The 21,227-nt window shown below is 37.8% G+C and overlaps 3 protein-coding genes across 5 annotated transcripts; 2 read left to right on the top strand and 1 right to left on the bottom strand.

Moving 5' to 3' along the window:
- Positions 1-48: 48 nt before the first annotated feature.
- Positions 49-7,999, bottom strand: mettl8 (methyltransferase 8, methylcytidine). 3 transcript variants are annotated; one of them, XM_042001884.1, is made up of 11 exons: positions 7,920-7,999; positions 7,501-7,577; positions 7,109-7,265; positions 6,935-7,026; positions 6,481-6,830; positions 6,305-6,354; positions 5,824-5,884; positions 5,126-5,265; positions 2,468-2,574; positions 2,308-2,373; positions 49-1,163 (listed from the first exon to the last, which is right to left on the bottom strand). In XM_042001884.1, the coding sequence occupies exons 3-11, from the start codon at positions 7,258-7,260 to the stop codon at positions 1,009-1,011; spliced, it is 1,173 nt and encodes a 390-aa protein (XP_041857818.1). In that variant the 5' UTR covers positions 7,261-7,265; positions 7,501-7,577; positions 7,920-7,999; the 3' UTR covers positions 49-1,008. The 3 variants fall into 3 exon arrangements, with proteins under 3 accessions (XP_041857818.1, XP_041857819.1, XP_041857820.1); XM_042001885.1 differs by lacking the exon at positions 7,501-7,577 and having other exon boundaries at positions 7,920-7,987; XM_042001886.1 differs by lacking the exons at positions 2,308-2,373; positions 2,468-2,574; positions 7,920-7,999 and having other exon boundaries at positions 1,065-1,163; positions 7,501-7,574.
- dcaf17 (ddb1 and cul4 associated factor 17) lies at positions 7,904-14,471 on the top strand. Its single transcript, XM_042001882.1, has 14 exons — positions 7,904-8,125; positions 8,218-8,321; positions 9,491-9,581; positions 10,212-10,348; positions 10,466-10,544; positions 11,104-11,193; positions 11,292-11,399; positions 11,571-11,673; positions 12,184-12,326; positions 12,861-12,970; positions 13,075-13,159; positions 13,273-13,356; positions 13,967-14,122; positions 14,205-14,471. The coding sequence occupies exons 1-14, from the start codon at positions 8,000-8,002 to the stop codon at positions 14,310-14,312; spliced, it is 1,524 nt and encodes a 507-aa protein (XP_041857816.1). The 5' UTR covers positions 7,904-7,999; the 3' UTR covers positions 14,313-14,471.
- A 4,087-nt stretch (positions 14,472-18,558) lies between these two features.
- Positions 18,559-20,815, top strand: LOC121650395 (plasma membrane ascorbate-dependent reductase CYBRD1). Its single transcript, XM_042001887.1, has 4 exons — positions 18,559-19,070; positions 19,468-19,676; positions 19,899-20,053; positions 20,161-20,815. The coding sequence occupies exons 1-4, from the start codon at positions 18,878-18,880 to the stop codon at positions 20,438-20,440; spliced, it is 837 nt and encodes a 278-aa protein (XP_041857821.1). The 5' UTR covers positions 18,559-18,877; the 3' UTR covers positions 20,441-20,815.
- Positions 20,816-21,227: the final 412 nt, after the last annotated feature.

Genomic DNA, 21,227 nt, shown 5'->3' with positions numbered 1-21,227 from the left:
CAAAACAACTAGTTGGTCGATTAAAAAAAATAATAATAATCGGAACAAAATACACAAGTATATATAATACAATAGTTCACCTCAGTTACAAAAGGTTGGGATCCCATATAAAGTATTACAGTTTCTGATCTGATATAAAATAAGGTATAAAAAAGACAATATTCCACAAAACTTAAAAAACAACCAAAGCAATATATAATTAAATAAAACACACACAAAAGAGATGCACAGCTAAATTCAAGAAACATTCACAACAGAAAACACTTCAATAAAATAGAAAACACTACAGCCATCCTTATTCCAAAGCCTATTTTATGTACTTCCATACACTCTTTACTGTTTTGTCTGTTAACTTAAATTTTTTTGTTGGATAAAAAAAAAAAGGTTTTGTTTGGTAAATTAAGTGTCCTTTGTTGTTAGTTATCTATTCTTTTTGTTTTCTGTAATATTTATTAAATGTGTAACTTAAAAAAAAAGTTATGCTGTCTGTCTTGTTGATGTGTTTTGCACATCAGGGCCATCATACATTGCAATTTTATCGCAAAGTTATATTATTAGATGATATATCAAAACACTAGGTCATATAACTATGATATGAAGTTATAATTCTTGCGATGATATGGCGGTAAATTTTTTTTTATCTTTTACAACTTTTTCTTCTTTATATTAGAAAGAAACTGGCAACTGTATAATGTGATGAAAATTATGGGCCTACATTTAAATAATTTTTACTTTCAAAATTACAATGTGGAAGTCTAATGCACGTTCAGTGTCCTCCAATACCTTGAAGTCCTTGCAAAGGTTTCTGAGTACAGTCAACATAATCTTCCCTTAATATTCATACAGTAAGACAAAAAACACAGCAGGTAATTTGACAGCATTTTTCGTAACGTTATATAATAATGTATTTGGCTGCACCACACATTTACCCACAAAATGATAATTAGCAAGATTAAATGAATAAATAGTAAAAGAATATAAAAAGATACAGCTGTGCATGGCGAAGATTTATAATGCTGAATGTGGATCTGGTTTCCTATATTTGCTCTGCATCCACACACGGTGCATTGCAACTTTCTTTCCACGGTTCACTTGTAGCCGTCTGTCCTCCAAATTCATAATTTCTTCCAGTCCAGCTTTGGAAAATAAATCATGAATTTCTTCTGTAAAGAAAAAAAAAAATTATATTTGGACTGTTAATGCTGCCAAGTAGTTCCTAAAGGCTGGCACACATTACAGGATTGTTCACATCTTCACAGATTTAGAGACCACACACTTGATGATAACAAAAGACAGATCACACAAGATATTCTTCTTGTGATCTTGCTCTGTAGTGCACACCAACCACTAACCGAGTCTTCAGCAGATCATCAGGTTCTTCACACTTCATATTCTAAATTTCACATAGTCAAACAAGACTTCAGTGTAAACAAACGAGGCAGACGAACAGGAAGAAGCAATGATGGTTGTTTTCGGTCTTTTACTTTCCGAAAAAACATACAAATAAAATGGAAAAACGTTCTGCAGGCAATCCGTGATGGGAATAACAGGGTTATAAACAACGCTCCTTTTCTCAGTAACAAGTATGATTATTCCTCCCATCAATTTAACGCTGTTACTACCAAAAATGTGGATGAAACTGTTTTTTTCATCAGACCACCTAGATCTCTAGCTGAGGGGCATGTTTTTTTTATTTGTTTTTACTTCCTCTTCGCTTTTGTTCCCATACGCATGACATTACACACTGTGCGTGCTCGGCTCCTCTTGGAGCACACCCCACTCTACAGGATTTTTAGTCGCAAACATGTTCATTATCTACGATCTTTCCTTCATTGGCTCTCTGAACGGATCGGACTGGACAAAATCTTAACACACCCCATACCAGGAAAATCTGGCACGTTGCCGTTTGCAAACATCTGACAGTCTGGCCTTTTGCTGGCTTTGATCGTAAGGGGGAGAGCGGGACAAAAATCGTCCTAATTGTCGTATGATGGGTACGTGCCTTTAAACTTTTCTTTTTTTTTAAATCAAATTCTCAGCATTTTGAGTTATTATTAATTGTTCATCAATATTGAAAATGATCCCAGCACACAGAAAAATACACAGTTTTAAACCTTTCTACATGCAAAATAAATAGAATGGACATTTATTTACTGACTAATTTGACAAAATCTCAAAATTACTATGACGTAGAATAATGACATATTCACCCAAACTAATCTTAGTGCCCTAAACAGTAGATAAGGTGGCAATATGCATTGACAACTGTTGACTCCATGAAAAAAAAATGAAGTGCAGATTTTTTACCTTTTGTGAAAAAATAAACACAGGTTCCATCCCCGCGTATGTAGAAATTCTCAGATAAGCACTGACCTGTTTATAAAAAATTAAATTATTCATTAAAACATTGTTTTTTTCTTTACAAATATATACAAATTAGATAAAGTTGCTATGATGGAAGTCTCACCCTTCTTAAACCTGAGTTGTGAGAAATCGTATCTCCCGTAATCTCGGAAGAGGAATATTCCTCCATGTTTCAGGCTTGTGGATAGTCGGTTTACAATTGCTTGCAATCTGCCAATGAAATATAAATCAATGAACTGTTATTGTTGTTTGTGACGTTTACAGCTCTAGAAGATCCAAGAAACAAGCATAAATATATATATATTTTACAGAAACATATTCACTCAGACATAAGAAAAATGATTAGGGACCATGCAAAAAAGTCAAGTGAATCAAATCAAAACATGATTAAAAAAAAAACAATTCATGCTTATAAAATAAAGTAAGCCTTCACACACCAAAATAGACAACATAGCATAAAAATAAAAAACAAAAAAACACACCATTATAGTCTCTTTCACACATAATCGCACGCACACACATCCATACACGAACAAAGCAGTTGCCCCCCCCCCCCCCCCCCTCCCATTCTGCACAAACACGACTCCCTAATTTCTGTCTCTAAACTGAATGTAGGTATAAAATACCAAAAGTAATAAACATCTGGCTTGATGCCGCTGTGAGGAAACAATATCATGGGAATCCGTCCACACTGGGTCCCAGTCCACCCATGTCCACAGAGACCGCCACCACAGCAACCACCCAGACGATCATTCCCCAGACTGAGCAGGCAAAACCCCTACCGTGGAGGATCCCCATGAGGAAAACACTGGAGGTAAAACAAAGACTAAATAATCTTAAGTAACAATAAGAACAACTATGAGCAGCAATAATAAAAAATACACATAAAGGACTTAATGTGCTTAAAAGTAATAAAACAGAATGAAATGAAAATTACATAAAATAAAATTATAAAAAATAAATTAAGATGAAATAAAATTCAGTTTAAAGCTAAGCTAAAAAGGTAGGTCTTGAGCCCCTTTTTACAGCAGGCTGTTCCACAGACGAGGGCTGTAATAATGCAAAGAGGTCTCAACTTCCTTTACAGGTAGACCTCAGGGTCCTTGAGGGCTCATAATATAAAACTCAGACAAAGAAGAAGGTCCAAGACCATTAAGACATTTATAAACCACTAAAAGAACCTTAAAATCAATCCAGAAACGCACAGGAAGTCAATGCAGTGATTTCAAAACTGGTGTATTGTGTTCCCGTCCTCTGGTCATCGTCAGAACTCATGCCGCCGAGTTCTGAAGTAATTGTAAGCTTGAAATAGACTTTTTGGGAAGAACAGAGAACAGGACATTACAGTAATCTATTCTACTATGATAAAAGCATGCATCAGCACCTCTGTGCTGACAAGAGAGAGAAATGGGCCATGTTTTTAAGATGATAAAATCCTGTTACATTTCTGATGTGTGGAGTAAAATCCAGCTCAGACTCGAAAAGAACACCCAGATATCTCACACACTGAGAAGGACTAAAATGTTGTAATTTTGATGAAATGATCTCTTTTTGCCCTTTGGGGCAGATAATTAAAACTTCAGTTTTGTCCTGGTTAAGCTGTAAGAAATTCTTTGCCATTCATGACTTTATTTCTAAAATACAGTTTAAAAGGTCATTAACTGGCTCCAGGTCATCAGTAGACACAGCGATGTAAAGCTGCGTATCATCAGCATAGCTGTGGAAATCAATGCAGTGTCTCCTGATGACATCGCCAAGAGGAAACATGTACAGATTAAAAAGAATTGGGCCTAAAACTGAACCTTGGGGGACCCCACATTTTATTTCATGGATTCCTGAGGAGCATGTATCCAAAGTTACAAAAAACTGTCAATCTGTGAGATAGGAATAAAACCATTTCAGAACAGTATCCGAGAGGCCTGCAAGACATCAGAGTCTGTTTAATAGAATCTGGTGATCTACTGTACTGAATGCAGGCAGCACCAAGATCCAGTAGAACCAGAACAGAAAGTTTCTGTTTGTCTGAGTAAATCTAAAGTCATTAACAATCTTTAAAAGGGCCAAGTTAAAACCAGATTGATATTTTTCTAAAATATTGTGTTTATTCAAAACCTCGTGCAACAGAATAAAAGGGTTTTTTTGTTATTTTGCTTAATATGGTAAGTTGGATACAGGTCGGTAATTATCATGAATGTTTGGATCTAAATCTTAGGGGCCTCACCACCGCCATTTTAAAGGCGGCAGGGAAGACGCCAGTCTGAAGAGAATAGTTTACTATGTTTAAAAGCTCAGGCTCAAAGAAACCATAAAATGTTTTTAAAAGTGATGTGGGAACTGGGTCTAAAAGGCAGGTTGTGGGCGTTAATTGGGAGAAAACTTGACCAAGTATCTTTGCATTAACCAGGACAAAACTCTCCAGTGTTTCCTCGCGTAAAAATGTTTCAGCTCTGTTAAAATCAACATTTCATTGAGATAAAAGACTGGATCTAATAGCAATGTGAACAAAGTGATGGCAAGTACATCTGCTTAATTTAGCCAAAAAATAAAATTTGCATATTAACATTCCTTACATACGGTCAGAAAAAATAATATAATGATGAATGAATGAATTTATATTTGAGTTTCTCAAAGATATTTAAACAAAGCCCAGGAAACATGACGCAGTATTGGGAGGGTTTATGAAGTCTGTGGAGGGGGGAGGGGCTGGCAGGTGGTAAAAAACATCAGGCTCGCTCATCTTTGTCCTCTAACCTTCACCTACCGATCTGGATGGATGGATGAGAACACAAAGACCGCCAGGATAACATCCAGGCTCTGAGGAGGAAAGGGAAAAGAGGCCACCTCCTCGCAAATGTCATGGACAAAGGCATGGCACACAGAGTCGTCGTAATCTGGATGGTTCTATAAGAGGAAAATAAATTAGGCCACATTCATGTAAGTGTCACTTTCACAAAAACTAAATTGCCTAATTTAATTTGGCCTCCACACAGATCTGAGTCACTCTCGTATTATAATGATAATTTCCTATAGTTGGAAATTTTACATTGTAATAATGTTTTAATCATCTTACAGTCACGTCTGACCCTGTGAAATTGCCTTTGCACTTCTCACATAAGTAGTTGCTTAAAAGGAATTAAAGTCCGATTAAAATGCTGTACTTTTCGTATTAACGACAAAAACGCATTACCCTAAATATTGCTATAAATAATATGATCTCAATCATGCAAGCAAAACCATATGGCAAAAACCTTGTTTTTATCATATAATGAAACACAAGATTAGATAATGAATAATAACATAATAATCATCATGTGATTTTGTTGAAAATACACTCTACAAATTAGAGTTTTGATATTTTAAATAAAAAAATCATTATTTCCAGTAGATTTATAGACCTGTGCTTAAAATTACAACCCTGATATTTAGTCTTCTTTGTTTCTTCATACCTACTATACTTACCTTAACCATCTGAATGGCACGCGGGGAGAAGTCACAGCAGTATAAAAATGCATCTTTTCCCCTGTGAACAGACCAAACATGTACTGAAAACATCTCATTACAACCTACAGGTAGAACTATACTGCGGTTTTGTGGCTTGGTGCATATTTTAAACAAATGCATTTATGTTATGTCAGGGAGATTAATTGCATTTCTGTGGTTTATTTCTCTTTTTTAATTAGAAATTGACACTGAAACTATTAGGGGAAACAGTGGAGATGCATGAACAGGAAATTAAAGAGTTGAAGGGCTACTTTGTCTATTTTCAAATAACCTCCCAACTTTACTGTAATCCAGGGTTGGCCATGAAAGCCTCACAAAGAAATTTTCATTATGTTCTACAAATACTTCATTCCTAGTTAACAGTATACTAAACAACAATGATTTGTTCATCTTGGTTAATTTATCAGTTATAAGGAAATCTGTAAAAATATTTACTAACTTGATGTTATTAACAATGGGAAATACACTGTTACCAACTCCACATCCAACCTGTGAAGTGAAAGACATTAAGAGCTTGATCAGTGTGGTTAATTAACATATTAACTGTATAACAGTCCACATAAAACTAAGCTAAGAATATAAAATGTGTATAGGTATGTAGATATTTTTGAAAACCTCCATAATCCTGAAAGATGCATGTTGTCCAGGAAAAGAAGTGGTCTGTATGGCAGCTTCATTTCGTTCCTGTGCTGCTTCCTGATAATAAATGGTGTCTGTTTTTCTGTGGCTTTGAATAGGATCACTGTGTTGATGGTTTCCTGTCTCTGTGTCCATTGTTGATCCTTTTCGAAGTGGGATAATTGCCTGCTGATGACTGTGACGTGTGCTCGTGTCCTGAGCTTCTGCACATGGAGGAAGCAGCTCTGGGAACTCTAAAAACAGCCACCTGCGATCTTTGAAGAACTTATCCTGGTGCATCTCATAAAACTTGTCCCAATATTGGCAGGCATCTGTGTCAAATTTACCTGAGAGAAGGGAATTCAGGAATACTTTTACCATTTTGTTTCCATGTAATCTCAGTCCAGAGTAATTTAATAAGTTAAAGTATTTGGTGAGAATGAAGTCATGCCTTGCTCTGCTAAAGGAAGTTGAAAACTGGAATTTTCTGTTGCCTTCTGCCATGCATCTTCTTTATGTTCATCTGTCCACTGTACATGATCCCTACAAGAGAAGCATTACTAAAGCTGCATTTGCAAAGAGAACAATCAACAGCATTATTATGTTTTAACTTTAAATCACCAACCACATGTTGTGCTTAAAGATGTCATCAGGATTGGTAAGAATCCGTGAACCCAGTGGAGCAGAAGGTCTTGCACTACTGCTCTTCCATCTCATGGATGATCTGATGAAGGTTGTAGCCAGCCTGGCTACACAGAAGCTCCAATTCTTCTGCATTTACTCTGAAAAAATGCAGGAAGAGATCATTACATGCAAGAGCTCTGACAGTACACCAAAGGTTAACAATGAGAGCAGCGTTCTTTAGATGCTTTGAAAATGACGGTCTGAATAAATTGTAAGAAAACAGTCAAGATTATTACTTATTTTATTACTTTTAAAACTACTCATAAGAAAAGGGGGGAAATAACTAAACCTTATACTTTTATTTCTAGCGTGCAACAAGGCTCATCAACGTGCCAGTCGATGGAGGGCGCCGTAGTTCAAACGAACACGCCGGTGCGCCTACTTACTCCGTAGAAGAAGACGGTCACAAACTATGGAGCAGTAGCAAAGACTAGCATGAACGGCTAACTACAATATTTACCGAAAATTACATTAATTCCCACTGATTAAACGGTGTAAAACCACGTTTTTTATTCCTAAACAACACTTAAATGTCACATGGTCATATTGGTAGGCTACGACTCATAAAGTAAGTTAGCGCATGTCAACTTTTTTATTTATTTTTTCAAGTTCACTCAGCATGGTTAATTGAAGCTAGCTGTAATTTTCTCGTTAGCTGCACCCGGCTTGCTCTGCTCTGTTCGTGAATGGATGGAAGTTAGTTCAACGCTACGCTGCAGCGCTGTCGGGCTGAGAAGCCACACCGTGCTTACCTGAGTCTGGAGTGTCAGTGGTATTGTCCTCGTGCTCATGTAAAACAACCACCTCTTGCAGAGCAAAGCGCCACCTGCTGATGGCGCCATACCGGAGAAAGAGCATTAACGCCGCTGAGCTCTTGAACCGGAGGAGCAGAGGTATCAGGGATGCTGGGACTTTATACAGACACTGTCTGAAGCTCCTTAGAGGTATTCTCCTCCAGGTAATGGAAGGCACAGTGCTTTAAAATGTTTAATGCAGCTGTCTTTATTTATTTATTTAACTACTAAACTAATCATTATTGTCATTTTGTAGGAAAATAGAAGTTTCATTAAAGTATGGAGCAAGACCTCAAAATCTACAATAATGTATGAGGATGGTAAAGTCTACTTTGAAAATTACCAGAACTGCTACAGCTGGTGAGTATGGCTGATAAATTTAAATATGCTCAGTCTTGGGTTCAGATGGGTTGTGGTTTTTAATTTTGAATCCTCAAGTTTAGCATTTTAACCATCAATGTCTTAGTCGTTTGCAGTTAAATGTTATGAGCCAGTGGAGGATCTAGTAGAAAACCAGTATCTGCTAAGTAGAATCTTATCACTTAATAGCCTAACCCACTCACAGAGCATACCCATATCTGCCTTTTCTATGCCAAGTGAAACCATAATTTCCTTAATATCGTTAAAGAAGACATAAAACTGTTTATTGATCTTGGGTAAGAAATTAAGCCACAAAATAAGTCTTCCTGGAGATTTCTGTTTGGAACCACAGGAGTCACTCTGCACTGGCCATCAGACGAAAAATACAGCTTTGAAAGCACTTTCTGTAATGGATTCAGTTTTGAGATATTAAACATATTAATTTCTTTTTACCATCTATTCGTCCATTTTCTTCTGTTTATCCGGGGTCGGGTCGCGGGGGCAGCTGCCTAAGCAGGGAAGCCCAGACTTTTGTTTCCCCAGCCACATTCGCCAGCTCGTCCGGGAGAATCCCGAGGTGCTCCCAGGCCAGCCAGGAGATGTAGTCCATCTAGCGTGTCCTGGGTCTTTCCCGGGGTCTCCTCCCAGTGGGGCATGCTTGGAACACCTCGCTAGGGAGGCGTCCAGGAGGCATCCTGATCAGATGCCCGAGCCACCTCATTTGGCTCCTCTCAATGCGGAGGAGCAGCAACTCTACTCTGAGCCCCTCCCGGATCACCGAGCTTCTCACCCTATCACTAAGGAAGAGTCCAGCCACCCTGCAGAGAAAACTCATTTTGGCCGCTTGTATTCGCAGTCTCGTTCTTTTGGTCACCACCCACAGCTCATGACCATAAATGAGGGTAGGAACGTAGATCGACCAGTAAATTGAGAGCTTTGCCATTTGGTTCAGCTCCTTCTTCACCACGACAGACCGATGCAGAGTCCGCATCACTGCAGACGCCGCACCAATCCCCTCCATCCTTCCCTCACTTGTGAACAAGACCCAAAGATACTTTCTTTTTAACCAAAATCACTATTTTGTATATTTGGAAAAAGACAAAAAATGAACAAAAATATAAGACATGTTTGCGAACTGACATAGACAAAATTGAATTCTCTCTTTTCAGTGTTCATGCTGAGCCTCAAAGATTGTACAAATTGCCCAGGAGGTCTAAACATGAGAAAATTGAAGATGCCTTGCTGTGTCAGAGCCCACTTGTAAGTAAACGTAAGACAGGTTATCCAAACACAAGTGGACAGGTTTAAGTACATGTCTGCACATTTGATATTAAGAGTTTCCTGAGTTATCACTTGTTATCACGTCTCAGTTATCCACTCTGAGCGCAGTTAAACATGTGGTTCACATCACAAGTTGAGCAGCACAAACAGGACACAAGCATGTCTACTGGTGTTCCAGATTTAATATGAGAGAAATAAAGGAGCATAAAATAAATTATTGTGTATCTTATGAGCTCAGCATCGGTATGCTTAAGTTTTTAATCCTTAAATCTTGACAGCTCAAAGGCTGGTTATTGGCTGTTTTCAGTACAACGTCCCACTGTACGCAAGTGCTGAGTGCATGCAACATGCCATTGGAAAACTAAGAATTAAATGTGGTCTTGGATGCATTGAGTGATGTCAGATCTGAATGCTTCCTTTGTCCATCCTGAGTGTGTTCACGCTCCTGTACTTACTTCCATCCTCTAGTAACTGGATGAGATGCATATCTAGGATACATGTCAGTACTAAAAGTGAACCAGGTCTAAGAGTCTTTTTAACGATCCAGTGCACAATGTTTCAATCTTTTATTTCTGCATTTGACATTGTCATTGTTGTTCATCTTTTTAGGACAAAACATTACCCTCGCCCTCTGATCATAAACCCAGCCTCTTGGCTTTGACAGCCAATAACTGGCTCTTTCGCATCTCAGCTGAAACAGGAAAAGAGCTGCAGAGAGTTTACCTTTCTCCAAACCACAAGTTCAGGTATTTTTAAGGCTTTCAATTCTGTGTACAGCAAGTGAATATTATTTCTTTGATTTTCATTTTTTTCTTTTGCTGTTTATAATGATGTAAACTCTACAGCATGTTGTTGTTTTGTAGATATCTTGGCTGGGATGTTTCTCAAGAGACATTTTATGTAAAATCTGTTCAAAAGAAAGAAACACCTTTAGAAAGACAGGTAATAATGATTTACATGATTTAATACATGTATTTAAAAGATTTGTGCCACACTGAAGAGAGAGGCTATACTTTCTCAAAGGATAATAAAGGCTACTACCTTGCTGCATGAGGACTTTAAAGAGATTTTTTTTATTATTAATCTAAAATTTAGTTAAAGTCAAGGAATGGGACTTTCATTTTTCAAAGGACTTCTCTTATTTTTAATCTTTTTTTAACCACTATTTAGATGTTATTTTAAGATGTCGTGAAAATGTGGTCAACATCCATTAGAATTTCTCAGAGCTTCAAATGATATATTGCAATAGCTTTTGTCCTACATGAGAGTCCTAAATTAAAAAAAATGTTGACTGAAGATAAAAACACAATCTAAACATTTTAAGATTTAGAACCAGCAAATATTTGTTTAATAAATTCATGATCTTTTTCTACTTGTTTGTGGCACATTTAATTTATTGTTGAATAATGAATGTTTTCTTTGTTTGTTTTTTTTTATTAGTCCTGAAATGATGTGTAATGAAGTGGTGAATGAATTTGACCCTTTGTTTTTCATGCTATAGGCAGGTATCTCTCAGAATATTGTGATGCACTTGGCCATTTTTCATGTTTTTCCCTTGCAAATTGTGGGCATTTTGGAGATCAACAAAAAGGTAAATAGATTTCTTTGTTACTGTCTTAAAATGTCTTCTTGGAGGCATAAGTCATTAGAATGTAAGTCTTTTTTTTTTGTTTTTGTTTTGTCTTTCAGACATTTGGAAATGGCGTTACTGATGTCGTTCTGTCTCAAGGTGTCCTTGCAGTGTCTTACAGCAACAAGTCAGTGAAGCTGTACAGCTTTGAGCATATTGTCCAAAGAGTATGTCTTTGTTTCTCCGGAAAAAAAGTCCTGTAATACATTAAATAATTAGCTTGTTACATGATTATATTTAGAAAAATAATGTAGTTTGGCGTTGCTCTGTCCTCTTGGCATGCTATATTGTTAATGTCTGTGTGTATTATTTGTGCCAAATATTGTCTCTGTTTTCAGTACTTAACAGAGAAGTTAACTCTTGGAGAGCTAAGTTCACTTCTTGGAAACAAAACAGTGGGAGATACTCCGTTTGGTATACCAGTGAATATCCAGATTACAGGTGAGTCAGTTTGTAAACACCAGTAGTACTGTTATGCTACAGTTTTAATTGATCCATTCAGGCTAGGAACTACAGAAGCCTGTATCTTCTTTTCAAACATGGAGCAACTTTGGTGTGGTGTAGTTTTACCTTTTTAAAGTGTGATGTGATATGAGCATAGCATTATTATTTTAATCACACATGAACAATAACTTTAAGTCATAAGCCTCGTTCATATGATAAATAGATGCACAGGATTAATACTTTACAATAAAAACCAAGTTTAACCTTTTTAAAAGTCTTTAGTTTTAAATTTCATGTTTATAGCATTTTCAGAGATTGAGAAGGTTTTTGCAAACACTTTTAGACTTTCAGGAAAAACCCTCTGGTATTAGAAGGGTGTTTTCAAAGTCTGTCTCGGTTAGAATGCTTATTAAATGAAGCATCATGTCTGAAGGGATTAGACCTGCATGGCATCTATGAGCACAATAACTTTCAGCCCACAGCCTTTTTTCCCCTCTTATTCAACAGATTGCCTACCAGTACTTTTTGAGGTGTCCTGCTCTAATAATGGTGTCCAGATTGGAGGCTACCCTTGGCACTACATTTACACTCCACCGCATAAACATGACAGAGGGACTCACCACATCTGTTCACTCAAGGACAGCACCATGGTATATTCAGATATTTTTCTTATGTACAATATAAATAGACATCATATCACATGTAAGAAAAGTGGTCATTTCAGCTTAAAACATGACACATACTTTACTATTAATGAATATCCCTAATGCAGTTGGGTAATAACGCTTAGCTTTCACCAAAATGGTCAGATCAGTGAAGGTGCACTGGTTCTAGTAGTTAAGAAGTAGTATGCATCAAGTGTGTGTAAGTCTTAATTATCCTGTTTCATCTGTCCATAGTTGGAAAGTGAATGGGGAAAAAGGTGTTCAGCAATATCCAGCCATTCAGTTTACAGTTTGGACTGACCATTAGTCCAGTTTAAGTCAAGTGTTGCATATTACGTAACTTTAGAACTGCAAAAATCCAGAAAATTTATTAGGATCCAAAGTCACAAATCTTACTTAATTTTTTTTATTTTGAGTTTTTTATGAGGAAAACTTTTAAGTTATTGTGTGCTTATGGTACGTTGTTAATACATTATATAGTTGATGAGTTCATATAACCTTGTAACCTTGTGAAATTAGGCAACAAATGGAATACAAAACATGAACTGCTGCTCTTTAGAGAGTGACGGGATCTTCTTCCATCCAGACGATTCAGGACGGATCATCCATGTCGGGCCTACTACCATAAAGTGAGTCCTCCATTCAGCATTTACATACATTTAACAGCATTCCTATCTTCTTGTCACAGACATATGCAACTTAATACATTGCAATATTTTCTTTTTCATCCAAGTGTGCTAAAAATCCTCGGTGAACTAAACAGTCCTCTGCCATCAAAGGTAGTTGAGGATTTCTCTATGAAGACTCATCGAGACAATGTGAGTGTATTATCTAATGAATTTATATGAATGCTGCCACATATCTGATCATCTCCTATGTGAAGTTTTATAACCTCACATACTTGAATGTTGCTGCTTTTAATCTTTTGCAGCCTTCCTCCCAAGTCACCGTCACCTCATCAGGCCGCGCAGTGAAGAAAAGATTTCATCAGCTGGATGATGATCCCAGTCAAGAGGTACCAAATGGCTACTTTCTTCATTTCTGTGCTGTTTGCAGAAACAAACCATTTGGTCTAAAAGGTTTACACAGTCAAACATGGTGTATGTGGATTATTCTCTTTAAATTCTCTTTTGGGATACCTAAAGGTAAATCCAGTCTTGTGTATTGTTTAAAGCCCAACTTTGTTACATTTGTGGGGTTTTTTTTGTCTTTTATTCCCATGACAAAACTAAATTAAAAATGGTTTTACCCTTGCGCTGTCTGTGCATTCAAATCTGATGTAGGTTTTTCCTTCTGATGTCCAAAAGTCCATACATGAACTACAGCAGAACTTTTTTGTTTTTTTGGGGGGGGGACTTTAATTTGAATCAATTTTAACTACACAGTTTGTTTCTCAGAACTATCTGAGAAGTTTATTTCAGATATTGTTTAGAAGAGAGCAGCACTGTCAAAGCAGCATTGTTTGCATTGGGAGAGCGATTGTGAACCTTTTTGTTGAACAGAATGTTGTTAAGTAACGATTGCAGAGCTTCCATCCTGTATGCTATTTGCATTGGCAGTAGCTATAAAAATATTGAACATTGTCTCTGATGAAAGAAATTCATCTCAACTTTTTGATTATGCAGACTTTCCGAATGGTGGAATATGAGGATGAGCTTGACCTAATGGCTGTAGTGGTAACTAAAGGCGAGGAGGAAGAAGGAAGAGGTCACATTGAGCTGCATGACAACCAAACTGGGCAGTTGCAGCGGAGGATTGATCTGGTTGAACCTTGGGATGAGGTGAGTAACTTGAAAAAACAAACCAACATCTGCCTGAACTGTCTATATGTGAATTCATGGCTCCTTTTATCCTTTATTTCAGACCTATCGACACGAGTTGTTCTTTGACAAAGACACGATTGTTCATATTGAACAGAAGAACAGCAACTTCTGCTGCCATGTCTATAAACTCAAGGCTTCCAGAAAATAACTTGGGGGAAATGTAATTAAAGCTACTAAAGAGCATTTAATGACCCCCTTTAAGATTCTATAATTTTTAAGTCATACAGTTTTTCTATATTACTTACAATAATGTATTTTTAGATGGATTGCTGCATTTTTTTAAAATAAATTCCACTTGATGACTTGACTGTAATTTTTTTTTCATTGTAAGTTTCAACATTTTAAGTGTCACAACTATGACCTTTTTTTAACACTGTCTCGAATTAAAATGCCATATTTTTCTAAGTCGCTGTATATTTCTCTTTTTTTTAATTGGTGTTTATCTTATTAGATATTTAAAGTATGTTTCCATATAATTTGTGCATGTAACACATACATTCACAAATTATACGATGGAGAGAAAACTTGTATAAACATTTCAGTGGTATTTTCACCAATCCACAATTTCTTGATAACCTCTGTTTTGTTGACAATAGCAGCACTTTGAAAGAAAACACAGGAATGAACAGACAGCAACATCCATCACTACAACCTCAGAAATATTCAGACCTTTAGAGATGACTAGATCCAGACAGTGTCCTCTGTTGTGCAATTGTTTTTTGTTTTTGTTTTTTTCTTACATGCTGAGTTAGACCAAAGTTATCAAGAACACAACACAATTCTTTGGTCCCTCTGTCCTGATAGTTATCAGCATGAATATTGAAATCGACAATAACTACACTCCTCCACTTTTCTTTTGTGATCTAGCTTCACTCACAAAGCTGAAGTTGGGAGGGGTCGCTTCTATATGAACAACTAGATAAATTTTCTCTGTCTAACCAGATTTCTGTTAAAAACAAGAAATTAATTTTGTGCTTTGTAATGAAATCATTGGTTAAAAATGTTTTTCCAGCCAAAGATCTGACATTTAGTAAAGCTAGCTTCAGTGTGCTAAAAACATAATCTGTCCAGTTTTTGTTATGGGCAGGCTGACGAGGAATGAACACAAGATTTGATAAACTTATAGAATGTGTATATATATATATATATATATATATATATATATATATATATATATATATATATATATATATATATATATGTCTTCTTTTGATGCCTATTAAAACAGAGATAAAAGAAACTACTTTTGGAACCTGACTTATGCTGGAGAGAGCCATGAGTACCCACATTGTTGCAGCCTGGATCCAGCACATATCAATCAGATGGTATGCTGTTATCAGGCTGTGGAGACAGATGACAAGTTTGGTTCTGTCATGGAGGGAGGGGAGGTGGGTGCTGGGCCTGGGACGACTGGGTCAGCTCACTGGGGAATTGGTGGGAGAGGATGAAGTGGGATGTTTTGGTGTGAAAAGATGGGACTGGGGCATGGAGTCAGTTTGGTTGCAATAGTGACCAGCTCCTTCAGTGAAGTCCAGAAGGGGTGGGGAGGATGGGGAAAGGGTGGGTGACCTGAATAGAGTTTGATGAGATGAAGGGGGTGGGTCCTCGCTGGAAGCTTTGTGGGTTTCTTCAGGAGGGGGCTGAGTTTTTTTTTTTTTTCTTTTAGACTCTGTCTTATCATGTTGTTATGCTGTCTCTCTTGTCTGTTGTCCTTCTCCAAATGAACAGTGTCTGTTCAGAAAATGAAACAGGTTGGAGGCATACAGCATCACTCCTGACCTGTTCAGGCAGAATTCATCTGTCTTAAAAAAGTGCCTGTGGTCCCAGAAGAAATTGAAATGTTCTATCAAATGTGTGTGGTACATGCAGCTGACAGCCTGTTGAATCTCTCCACCCCTCTGATTGAAGGCAGAGGACTACTGATGAATATCCGGGCAGCCAGACAGCTGATCGTATCCAGTAGTTCAACAAAGTCCCATTTTAGCACCTCAGATTGTTGTTTCACATCATTCAACCACACATACAGTATGAGGTTTTCTACAGTTTGGTGCGCAGCCACAATTTGCGTAATTTTGTCTCTCACATCTGATACCATATCCTTGGGAAAGCACAGTACTTTTGTATGTTTTCCACACACACTTCTCACGTCTTTCACACCAAAGTCACCAACAATCAAAGTCTGAGGCCCATCTGTTTGCTTTTCTTGTCGCCTTTTACTTTCTGGGTTTCTTTTTTGGTCTTACCCTGTTGTGTAGAGAGATTTCATCCCGATCATCAGATGTAGATCCAGAATCCTGCGGCAGTGGAGCAAACCTGTTCTGTAGTTGCATGTCTGGTTGTTGTGGAGAAGATTTGTTAGTTTTTCTTTTGACAACTGGCCATGAATGTGTTGCTAGGGAGCGGGGTTGAGGAGGTACTTAGTCTGGATGGCAGAGCAGGCCAGCCAGTCGCATCGCTAATCTCAGCAAACTGGGCTCTGCCTGTTACTACTTGTTTCTTCAATTCCAAGGAGAATAGTTTTGGCTAATTCATGAAGGAGGTTGCTGTGCCATTTTCTCTTAGCATTTCTCTCTGGCTGGAGATTGGAGGAGGCATCCTAGTATTTTTTGAGTCAGAATCTGACAAAGATTTGTTGTTTGCTAATGTTACCAGATGGATGTGGATCAGATCTGACAGAAGTGTTCTGACACAATATCGTAGTAATGACAAAAGTGATTTGCCAACTGATGTTATCTCAGACCGAGTATGGAGATAACAAATGGTTGGTTCTTGCCAATTCCAGATCTGTTTACAAAGCTTCCTTACATGGGTTGCTAATAGTGTTTTGATTGTAGTAACTAAATTAAAATATTTTATTAAGTTATTTTCAAAAACTTAAAACTACCATAAAGGTCCTCTGAGCATGTTTTTTTTTTAAATAATTATAATTATCATCAACTGGTCAAAGAAGTAATTGAAGATGTGATTTAATAAAAGGAAACGCTCAAAAACAGTGAAATGTAAGAGTTAAATTGAGGTCAAAGGATGACACAGCACAAGTATTTTTACAGGTCCCAAATTCTTCTATCTACAGAAGTTACAAAACACCTCTCCCAGTCACGTGACCGTGGTCCGTCCTCAGCAGTCACAACTTGAAGTTGTTGTAGTTGTAGAAAAACACCCAGCTCAGTCGAGTCTCTCTGTCCTGCTGCTGGCACACACAGATGGCGATGGAGAATCCGAAACAGTTCCTGTTTGTTTTGTCTGCTGCCGGAGCCGTCGGCTTTGTCTCCATAATATTCGTGCTAAGATGGGTTCTCCACTTCAAGGAAGGTTTAGCCTGGGATGGAGGGCTGGCTGAATTCAACTGGCATCCGGTGCTGACAGTCACTGGCTTTATTTTCTTGCAAGGAATCGGTGAGATTATTTACTTTCCAGGAAATACGGGTTGCAGTTGGAATGTGGAATTTGTTTTAAAAAAATGTAAAGAAAAACAGGAAATGTTATCAGTTGTATCCACACTCGTTTTCTCAAGAATCTGGTTAAAACTCAAACCTCAATTGAAATATGAGGTATGAGTTACATCGATAGCTACTGATCTCAAGGAATCAAACTTAACACATGGCATTTAGAGGTTTAGAGGTTTTTGTATGTTTTCCACACACACTTCTCACGTCTTTCACACCAAAGTCACCAACAATCAAAGTCTGAGGCCCATCTGTTTGCTTTCCTTGTCGCCTTTTACTTTCTGGGTTTCTTTTTTGGTCTTACCCTGTTGTGTAGAGAGATTTCATCCCGATCATCAGATGTAGATCCAGAATCCTGCGGCAGTGGAGCAAACCTGTTCTGTAGTTGCATGTCTGGTTGTTGTGGAGAAGATTTGTTAGTTTTTCTTTTGACAACTGGCCATGAATGTGTTGCTAGGGAGCGGGGTTGAGGAGGTACTTAGTCTGGATGGCAGAGCAGGCCAGCCAGTCGCATCGCTAATCTCAGCAAACTGGGCTCTGCCTGTTACTACTTGTTTCTTCAATTCCAAGGAGAATAGTTTGGCTAATTCATGAAGGAGGTTGCTGTGCCATTTTCTCTTAGCATTTCTCTCTGGCTGGAGATTGGAGGAGGCATCCTAGTATTTTTTGAGTCAGAATCTGACAAAGATTTGTTGTTTGCTAATGTTACCAGATGGATGTGCAGAAGTGTTCTGACACAGTATCGTAGTAATGACAAAAGTGATTTGCCAACTGATGTTATCTCAGACCAGGTGTAGTGAAGGTTGGTTCTTGCCAATTCCAGATCTGTTTACAAAGCTTCCTCACATGGGTTGCTAATAGTGTTTTGATTGTAGTAACTAAATTAAAATATTTTATTAAGTTATTTTCAAAAACTTAAAACTACCATAAAGGTCCTCTGAGCATGTTTTTTAAAAAAATAATTATAATTATCATCAACTGGTCAAAGAAGTAATTGAAGATGTGATTTAATAAAAGGAAACGCTCAAAAACAGTGAAATGTAAAAGTTAAATTGAGGTCAAAGGATGACACAGCACAAATATTTTTACAGGTCCCAAATTCTTCTGTAACCACAGAAGTTACAAAACACCGCTCCTCCACACACTTGCGTAGCTCCCAGTCACGTGACCTTAGTCCGTCCTCAGCAGTCACAACTTGAAGTTGTTGTAGTTGTAGGAAAACACCCAACTTAGTCGAGTCTCTCCGTCCTGCTGCTGGCACACACAGATGGCGATGGAAAATCCGAAACAGTTCCTGTTTGTTCTGTCTGCTGCCGGAGCCGTCGGCTTTGTCTCCATAATATTCGTGCTAAGATGGGTTCTCCACTTCAAGGAAGGTTTAGCCTGGGATGGAGGGCTGGCTGAATTCAACTGGCATCCGGTGCTGACAGTCACTGGCTTTATTTTCTTGCAAGGAATCGGTGAGATTATTTACTTTCCAGGAAATACAGGTTGCAGTTGGAATGTGGAATTTGTTTTAAAAAACGTAAAGAAAAACAGGAAATGTTTTCAATTGGATCCACACTCGTTTTCTCAAGAATCTGGTTAAAACTCAAACCTCAATTGAAACATGAGGTATGTGTTACATCGATAGCTACTGATCTAAAGGAATCAAACTTAACACATGGCATTTAGAGGTTTCATTGTTTCAGAAACTTAGGAGTAAATAATATAAGGAAGTGCTTTTTTTTAAAAGTGCTGACACTTCATAAAGATTTCAGTAGAAGCATGCCAGACATGTAAATCCTAATGTGTTATGTGGTGAAAATAAAATGTGTTGCCCAAGGGTAACAGGAACTGACTGATCCTCTCTTGCAGCCATAATTGTCTACAGGCTCCCTTGGACCTGGAAGTGCAGCAAATTAATGATGAAGTTCATCCATGCAGGCTTGAACTTAGCAGCCTTCATTTTTGCTGTTATTGCCATGGTGGCAGTTTTTGACTTCCACAATTCTGCCCAAATTCCTAATATGTACAGTCTGCACAGCTGGCTGGGTCTGATTGCAGTTATATTGTACAGTTTACAGGTAAATAAACTTTTTTCCTTCAGTGTTTATGTGAAATAATTCATGGTAAAACAAAACTTTTAACCTCTCAGATATATTTTATTATGCTGTTTTTAAACTGTTGCTTTAGTCAAATTTTCAGTCTTATCTTGTTTCTAAAATGCTTAGTCATGACTAATAGCACTCTTGATGACTAAACTATTTGACAAGTGTTTTTTTCCCCCTCTCTGCCTCAATGGGCAGCTTGTTCTAGGAGTTGGCATGTATTTGATACCTGTTACACCTGTGTCCTGGAGAGCAGCATTTATGCCTATCCATGTCTACAGTGGTCTTTTACTCTTTGCCAGTGTCATAGCCGTGGCACTCATGGGCATCACAGAGAAACTTATATTTGGCCTGTAAGTATTAAAAAGGGTGGTGAGGGCTTGGATTAAAAACATCTGACCTGTAAAATGTCAATGCTGTTTAACAATGACTAACTCCTTTGTATTTGTACACTATAAAGGAGCAACCCAAAGTATAAGGACTCTCCCCCAGAGGGAATTTTTGTGAATGTTCTGGGTGTCCTGCTGGTGATTTTTGGGGCTCTCATCCTTTGGATTGCCACTCGAACGTCTTGGAAACGCCCCAGTGAGCAGACCTTGCGTGCTCCGCATTCCAATGGGGAAGGTGACGACAACACCAAAGTTGGTCCAGCGCTGTCCGAGCTGGCTGATGAAACAGATGCTGAGGCCGGTGGAGATGTGAGGAGGAGAAATAATAAATTTGACAACCAGGCTGACTGATTTCAAGGAAAAATATAAATGACTTGGGGCTGGTCCTGTCTCTTGTGGTGAATGTATAAACAACTAGTATAAACTAGTGAGAAACAGTCCAAATGAATTCATATATTAATACTAATCTTCCGTTTATAACTTTCTCTCCTGCCGTTTGATGTATTTTTTTCATCTTATTATTATGTCTAACATTTATTGATATATGTCCATGTAAATAATTGTGACCTACTTTGCTGCAAGACTTAGACACTGAAAAAGAAATAAATTTAATTGAAATACTCTGCAGAAAATAATCATATCAAATTTTGTATTCTTTAATTTTCTGTATTGTGATATCTAGGCTAGTTCCTTATGATTGATTTTAAAATAAATCTTTTTCTGGTTTTTGACTAGTTTTTTATTTTTTGGGGTTATGGTGATATGGAGTACCGGACCCCCTTGTACAATCTGTTCGGTCCCTGTACAACATGTGCCAAAGCTTGGACCGCACTGTTGGCAGTAAGTTGGATTTGTTTCCCGTGTGTGCTGGACTCCACCAAGGCTGCCCTTTATCATCGATCCTGTTCATAACTTTTATGGGCAGAATTTCTAGGTGCAGTTGAGGTGCTGATGGGATCCGATTTGGTGGTCTCAGATTTTTGCAGATGTGGTTCTGTTGGCTTCATCAGGCCATTTGCAGCAGGATGTGAAGCGGTTGGGATGAGAATCAGACCCTCCAAATCCAAGACCACAATCCTCAGCCGGAAAAGGGTGGAATGTTCTCTCCAGGTTGGGAATGAAGTCCTGCCCCAAGTGG

Source organism: Melanotaenia boesemani, chromosome 12, assembly GCF_017639745.1.
Source record: "Melanotaenia boesemani isolate fMelBoe1 chromosome 12, fMelBoe1.pri, whole genome shotgun sequence".
Lineage (NCBI taxonomy): Eukaryota > Metazoa > Chordata > Actinopteri > Atheriniformes > Melanotaeniidae > Melanotaenia > Melanotaenia boesemani.
Note: the sequence above shows the minus strand (reverse complement) of the source record. Positions and strands in the feature narration are given on the sequence as shown.